Genomic DNA, 8,136 nt, shown 5'->3' with positions numbered 1-8,136 from the left:
TATTAATTTAAAAATTCGAAAAAATTCAAATCCCATTTACTATTAAAATAAAACTTCAAACATTTTATCAAATTCAAAATACGTTTTCCCATTTGAAAAAAACCATGTTGACACACTTATAAGACATAAGGGATGAACTTAAAAAGTATTAATTAGCTAATAATTTAAAGATAATATATAACTAAAAATAACCAAAAAAAAATAAAATGTTTAATTATTTTTATTGTTAATAATTGAGTGGGTTAAATTAAAAACATCACTTTGTATAAAAAATATTATTGTAATTTTTGTGTCTTTTTGAGTTAAATGTATTTTTATATTTTTTAGTTTTTAATTTATTTTAAATATATATTTTTACTTTAAATATTATCCATAAGTGATCGGATTATTATTATAAAAGATTAATCACAAATTATTTTTACTCACTGAGGATAGATAATTAACAAACAGTTCTATACTCAAACAATATTGTCAGACGTCAATAACACAATATAAAATTTTATTACAACATGATATACAAGCATCGTTCAAGCGCCCTTCCGTTGGCATGAATACCCGTACTATGGTCAGGGTATTGCGTGCATATGCAGATATTTCGCATATAGATGATAACAAATGGAATTTCCCAAGTATGCGATATTAATAAATTGAGTATCAGATTAAATTGCTGCAGCAATTTAATTCATGTATGTGTGCATCAAGTTGATTACGTGTCAGATTCAACGGGGATCACTCCAATGAGACACAAGTCTTTAGTCATTTGGAAGCCTAAAATTTAGAAATTAGCCAATTAAATATCTCTCTAATTTTCGCCTATGTACAATAATCTATTTTAGTGATTAAACATTGTTCAATTTCTAATATATTAAAATATTGCATTTATAATAATTTTTATGCATATAAAATTATTTATTTTAGTTGTATTTATATTTATATTAACCCGAGTTAAATCAAACAATTATTAATTTTTCATTTAAAATCTAATAAAAACATAGTTAACATTAAATTTCAACTTCAATTGTACATTGTATTTTCATCTTTAAATAATTGTTATTGCTGCTTATTTAATTAAACTTAATTGCCAAAATCTAACAACTTGAAATTTTTTGAAAAAATACATACATTTTTTTAAATATTAAATAACAAGAATTACACATTTAAATCTCAACATTAAATTTAAGTACATTTGTTAAATATTATTAAAACATAAAATTTTCATATTATGATTCCAATAAAAAATCATTATTTATTTAATGATTTTGATTCACAAATGTTATGTACGTATGCGATTGAACTGTTTCACAACTGCCTAGGATCCTTCTAAATGGAAAAAAAAATATCAGAAACGAATTTTTTTTTGAAAGCATAAAAAATGAAAATTAGCCACATGTTTTAATGAATATCTATTTAACTTCATTCATTACCATTTAAAAAATAAAATCTTAAAAATAAACTCTTCAGACAAAACAAATAAAAGTTTCCTAAAATTTAAAAAATATTAAATAACATTTTTGCCCCAATTGTACAGAATTATTATAGTCATCAATTTTAAACATTTGTTCCAGACAATTGATATACAAAAATTAAAGACTATTATTTTTGCTTATTTATTATTTGTGAGAGATATTTTCGGAAGAGCTACTTTTATTTGATTGATTGATTAATTGATCTAAATCTTTGTATAAGTTATTCTAACATTTTATTATTGTTGAATTAACCACAACATTAGTTATAAACATTTAAAAATTGTAAATGGTACACGTGAACAATTTATTTAATCAAGTTTAAATAAAAAATTTTAACATTCCAAATTTAACTTAATAATTTTTATTATTTTGACTTTTATTGGCTATCAACATCATTTTTAGATTTTAATTAATTTATTGAAATGTATTAAGGAAACAATTTTATTGAACGATAGATCGAACACATGAACAGTATACGCACTACGCGATAAAAAAGCAAGAGTACCTACAGTTACTAGTACGAACTACAATGGAAATTTGAATAATGTAGTTTATAAAAAATTGAAAATAAATAAAAATAATCTTTTAATATCAGTGTAATATTCGGCTGATAGTTGTCATTTCGTCAAACGTCCGCTTGTCGTCGTAATTTAGATAATACATTAAAATTAAAAATAAAACACAAAAATACATATAAATATATGCACCAACGGAATATTACTACACACACATAACTGTGAACTGTACATGCTGTACGAGGACACGCAGTATGGAATACCCACGATTAACATAATTTAGACGAACATGGTTATTAATAATTCTTTTGAATTTAAATTGTACTAATTTCAATGATATCAGCATTTCGACAAATGGAAACTATTTCTATATTACTTAACGATAAGGTATTATTATTTACTCTCTTTAAAAACACGGACCATATTATACAATAACCGATGAATTACCCATTCAAATCAAAATTTCTGTGATGACTGAGAGGGCAAGAGAAGGATGAGAATCTGTTCTGGGGGGGCGACTGTCCACCCACGTCCCCCTTTGACACCGTCTCTGGGAATAATCCATCAATTTTTAAAAATTAAACACTATCTACAGATTTGCATCTAAGCATTTTCCTATGATAGAGATTTTAATTACTGTCAGATATACTTGACCCAACTATGCCACGTCCAACCAACTATGCTGGGGTTTTTTATAATTATTGTACAACTGACTAAACTGTAAACCCCGAAATTTTAAAATCTCTTTGAATTTTTGTCAGCGGATAATTTTGACTGGAGTGTTCATGTTATCAATAGTGTATCGATAAGAGACTCGTATAAGTGTAGAGGTCATTTTCGTGGTGGTTTTGTTGAATTATTCGTAACTGCTAAATTTCATATTGTATTTTTATAGGTTTAAAATCTTTAATACCGGTAAGTTAAAAAAAACAATTGTAAAAAAATTTCTAATTATACTAATGAAAGGCATCAAATTATATAGAAAAATGGCAGTATTTTTTCGATCACGGTTGGTCACTCAACTTGCACAAGGAACATCAAAATGCTTTTCTCGAAACTATGCCGATCAAATGAGTTTTACATTTGCTGCTGCAAATCAAGTAAGAATTTTTTTTAGTTTTAAATTAAGTATTAACATATCTTTCAAATTGTTAAAGTGAAAATAATCTAATATAATAATAAATCATTTTTTTTTAGTATAATTTCGCGTGTTTAATTATGTAACTTATTTAAGGTTTACTATACAGAACAAAATGTTAAACAAGTTGATGTACCATCATTCAGTGGTTCTTTTGGTATTTTACCTAATCATGTGCCTACATTAGCCGTTCTGCGACCTGGAGTTGTAACTGTGTATGAAAATGATACAGTATCTAAGAAAATATTCGTTTCAAGTGGAACGGTATATATAAAACTATATAAACTAAAAATTACAATTAGATAAAATTGTTATTTTTAAAATCTCTTTCAATAGTTAAAAGATATCTAAAATCTATTCTGAATCGTATTAATAATTTAAATCTAATTTTGATTTTTTGATAAAAAAATATATTATCTAGTTTTAATATCAATTTTTTTCCCAAGTTTAACTTCATAATAAAAATATAAATTAATAATTTAGTTAATAAATAAATTATGTTAGATTTTTTAAGTTGAATGAACTCTCTATAATAGGAGGAATTAATTTTTTTTTTTTCTATTAGTCATATTCATTATGTACAATTATTAATACAACAAACATTTTAAAATCATAAAAAAATTGTTTTTTTTACATAAATAAAACTTTTTTATAGGTAACTGTAAATGAAGATTCTAGTGTTCAAGTTTTAGCTGAAGAGGCTCACCCATTAGAAGATTTAGATGCGTCAGCTGCACGTCAAATTTTACAAGAGTCTCAGAGTAAATTAGCTACTGCTTCTGATGAAGTTGCTAAGGCAGAAGCTGCCATTGCTGTTGAAGTAGCTGAAGCTTTAGTATTAGCAACAGGAAATTAAATTATTATAAAATATTGTATAATTATAGCTTAATAATTCGTTTCAGAATTTTTATTAAAAAAAGTAGATTGACTGAAGAAAATTGAACAGAAATTATTTAATTAACTGTTTTTTTTTTTAATTTCAACATATTTATATATAAATGAATAACTCTGTTCTACCATTGCAATATATAATTTATTTAATTATTCTCATTAAAAGTCAATTACCATCATCTTATCAATCTTTTGAAAATAAAATATTTTAAATAATTTATTATAAGTATAAACAAAGTTTTAGTCTTTTTTGTATCCTAGTTAAAATTACATTATTGTTAGTAGGTAAATGATAGAATATTCCATTCATTTTTAATGCTAAATTGTGTATTGCCACAGTCATTAACTGTACCATGTCATTAAGAACTTGTAAATTGATCAATTTAAACTATAATAATCTTAATCATTAAGGCTTTAATATTTATACAAAAAATATTAAGAAATTGTGCATAAATATATATGAAAAGTATAAAAAATATGCAAGAAAAAATTAAATATTTTACTATCACATTAAAATTACAAGTCTTTTTCAAATCTACATGTACAAAGCAAAATTCAAATTACATTTGATCACAAACTTTTCATCAATAATACTTAAACATGTATAAATTTTAAATCATAATTATTTTGAAAATTCATAAATAGCAAATGCTTAAATTTTTAATATCAGTAATGACATGTTGAGAATTATAGTGACAGAGAATTTCATAATAATGTTGAGCCATACTAAAAAAATCTAACAATCACATGTTATGAACTTTTTTATTTTTGCTCATCACATAATTTTAGAATAGAATATTACTGCCAATAGAAGACCATTTTGCCCATTGAGAATAATCATAATTATTACTATAGTAGCTAAACTAATGATAGTTTTGTATAATATTTTTCAAGTGTTTATATTAAATATAATATAACTAATTATCAAATTAATTTATTTACCATTGATTAAGATTCTTGTATTGTTAAGTTAGCTGATATTTTCATCAAACTTAATATTTCTCACAAAACCTGTTCTGGCCTAGATAAAATTTCTTATAAATTTTTCAATGAACGTAAATTTGTTAAATATACCCTTACTAATGAGACTAAAATTCTGATATTCTTCCATATAGATGAAAAATTAGTCATGTATCATCTAGTTTTAATGATAGTGATAGATCACTTACAAAAATATATAGTCCAATATAATGTATAATAAAAATTGATCACTTGTCACTAATATTATTTAAAATTAATACTAATATTAATAATATTCATTTAAAACTAAAAATATATTAAATTCCCAATAAAAGTCACAAAAAATTACTGAAAAGCCACATAGACGTATTTCGAAAACAATGTTTCTATTATCAACACTATATATACATATGAGTATGTGTTATAGTACTAATTTTAAACCAATATAATGTATTGTTCAAAAAAAAATTTGAATGAGAAACATTGGTGTAAAACTGGCGAACCAACCACAATACATTAACTCCTAAGGTCTTTAGTGTTCTAAATTCATGTTAAAATTTAATGTAAAGCAATCACTGCTTATTTGATTGTAAAAAACTGAACATTTTAATTTTTAGAGTTTATTTAATAAATTCTTATCAGCTAATCTTTATAGTATAAGTACAATTTGGAAAAGTCTTATCTTTACCATTCTTTAATTTTATTACAGATCCCCGCAGAATGAATTGAAATTATAATCATTTTGTAATATATTTACACGTTTATTATTATATAGAAATATTTTTAAACCGGGTAAAAATTAAAATATACCCTTTAATCATTTTTTTTAATGACTCCTATGCCAATCTTCAAATTTAAGTTATCTGATAAATTAAGTTATCATCCTGATTAATTTTTAATCGTTCTGTGACTAGAAAAAAAAATACACCTTATGACGGTTTTAGGTACCCGAGTTCCTACAATATAATTATCTGTACTTAGCCAGTAAATTATTTCATTGTCGTCAGTCTATCATTTTTATATATTATTATATGTAATTCGAATTATCAGTAGAAATAATTCAGTAATATCGAAAATTTTAAAATTATAGTTACGATTTATATGCCGGTTAATTTAGTTATTGACATTAACGTGAACACAATATTTACATTAATTCAAAATTGTGTATTGTTATTTGAGTTTTTATTTTATTTATTACATAATATTGATAAATGCTAAATATGGCTGATGGTCAGGCTAATAACCAACGTCGTAAATATGCTGAGAATTAGATCATAAGCAACGGAAAACTCGAAAATCTTGTTCAACTAGCTCAAAGCCTATTTGCAATGAGCACTCAATAAATAAATCATTATGCGAAACTTGCAATCAACAAGAAACATAAATACGTTATAATATTTACTATATTCACTAAATATGCAAAAAATAACATTTTTATTCTATTAATATTTGTACCTATTTTAATGTTCAGTACAAATAATTATCAATGGTAATTTAACTTTTTTTAGCTTCGATGCAAAGTTGAGAAGGTATTAATTTTACTATGTGTTTTTTTTATTTTAATTTTTTTTGTGTCTTGCCACCTTTTCAGCTATCACCGAACTGATTTCTTTCAACAATACGTCAAAAGATCACAAATCGTGTCTAGTCGAAGATATTACCCTCAAAAATTGAAAAAATTTCCCTCGTTCCCTGTAAATGGGGGAAATCTCTTAAAAAATTACAAATTTATAAATCGCTAATTTTTTAAATTTTTTTTATTTAAAACTGCCATAACTTTTTCAAAAATAATCAAATCAATATAATTTTTTTTATAGGTGCATGATGTCTTTACCTATCATTTATAATATATTTTTTATAAATCTGACCCTTTACCAGACCACAGGGGAGGATTTAAAATGACAACTTTTTTACAAAAAATTAACTTTGTCAGCTTAATTTTTGAAAGTGTTCTGAATGTGAATTACTGACACTTTTATATATATCTTAAATAAAGCTTATGTAATATACTTTATTATGGAAAAAAAAAATTCGGACTGTAGTTTGTTTTCATGGTGAAAACTAACATTAAAGTTAGTAAAAAATTTTTATTTTATATTTTAAATTTTATAATGCTATAACTTTTTGAAAAATAAATGGATCAATACAATTTTTTTATGATAAATACTATTTATATACCTCTTTCATTCGACTTTTTTATTAAATAAAACCATTTCCATTTATATATTTATTTTTTTTATATATTACACTTATAAATCATAAAACTTGCAATCAGTATATAAATAAGGAAATAGAAGATCATGTAGCTTTGGACTAATACACCAATTTTTTATAAATTATATATTTTCCAAATACAAAATATAAATTTGTCAAACTATACATGCTATGTAGAGATGTCACAAAATGACTAACCATACATACTAAATATTTAGAAGAAAATAAATAAAAAAACTGGAAAGAAAGCCAGGTACCTTTCCAGTCTCATACTTGTATTATAAATGTTATTAATTAATAACAATATTTATTTATTTAGATGTAGAAAGGAATATTTTCAAAAACAATTAATAACCACTAAAATATTAATAAAAATTTTAACTATAATTATGAAGAACCATACTATATAAATATTATCTAAAATATTCTAGGTTACAGAAAAAAAAATGTTTAAAATACAATTTTTACTTAAAATCATTGAGCTGATTGTAAATGTTTAAGTCGCAATATTTTTGCTCGGTTTTACTTTACCTGTTGACCTTAATACTTATTTCACTTTATAGGGCAATCATATTTTGAAAGGCTCTACTCAAGATCCTTATCTGTATTATGAGACTCCCTTATGAATAAATATTTATTATACATACATTATTCATTGTTTTTAAAGAATATTAAACCAATATGTTTATATATTTACTAAAATTTACTGAAAATTGCATTTAAATAAATTGATATTATTTAAATTTGCCGTTCATTGTATTGTAATTCAATATAGTTACCTATTACTTTACTTGTAACTAGTAATTAAAGAAGTACATCATGCGTGTTGGTTCTGTTTACTGGACAGAGCAGATCTTGATAACTAGATTTATGCTTGACTCATTACTTTGATTTTTATTACATGCAATGATCTCGTTTTGAACATTACAGAACCGTATCCAGTTCCCCCTAT

General features: G+C 23.9%; 1 protein-coding gene across 2 annotated transcripts; it reads left to right on the top strand.

Moving 5' to 3' along the window:
* Nucleotides 1-2,763: 2,763 nt before the first annotated feature.
* LOC126903934 (ATP synthase subunit delta, mitochondrial) lies at nt 2,764-4,076 on the top strand. Of its 2 annotated transcripts, none has more exons than XM_050682513.1 (4): nt 2,764-2,896; nt 2,964-3,081; nt 3,216-3,383; nt 3,775-4,076. In XM_050682513.1, exons 2-4 carry the CDS (start codon nt 2,968-2,970, stop codon nt 3,973-3,975), a joined length of 483 nt encoding a protein of 160 aa, XP_050538470.1. In that variant the 5' UTR covers nt 2,764-2,896; nt 2,964-2,967; the 3' UTR covers nt 3,976-4,076. The 2 variants fall into 2 exon arrangements, with proteins under 2 accessions (XP_050538470.1, XP_050538471.1); XM_050682514.1 differs by having other exon boundaries at nt 2,787-2,896; nt 2,948-3,081.
* The last annotated feature ends 4,060 nt before the right edge of the window (nt 4,077-8,136 follow it).

This window comes from Daktulosphaira vitifoliae, unplaced genomic scaffold, assembly GCF_025091365.1.
Source record: "Daktulosphaira vitifoliae isolate Bord-2020 unplaced genomic scaffold, ASM2509136v1 Scaffold_4, whole genome shotgun sequence".
Classification (NCBI taxonomy): domain Eukaryota; kingdom Metazoa; phylum Arthropoda; class Insecta; order Hemiptera; family Phylloxeridae; genus Daktulosphaira; species Daktulosphaira vitifoliae.
The sequence above is the reverse complement of the archived record's forward strand: the minus strand, read 5'-3'. Positions and strand labels throughout refer to the sequence as shown.

Excerpts from the sequence above, each read along its gene's own strand:
- LOC126903934 (XM_050682513.1), top strand. The coding sequence starts at position 2,968 with ATGGCAGTATTTTTTCGATCACGGTTGGTCACTCAACTTGCACAAGGA. Across the intron at positions 3,082-3,215 it reads CATTTGCTGCTGCAAATCAA|GTTTACTATACAGAACAAAA; the intron begins GTAAGAATTTTT and ends AACTTATTTAAG. Across the intron at positions 3,384-3,774 it reads TATTCGTTTCAAGTGGAACG|GTAACTGTAAATGAAGATTC; the intron begins GTATATATAAAA and ends ACTTTTTTATAG.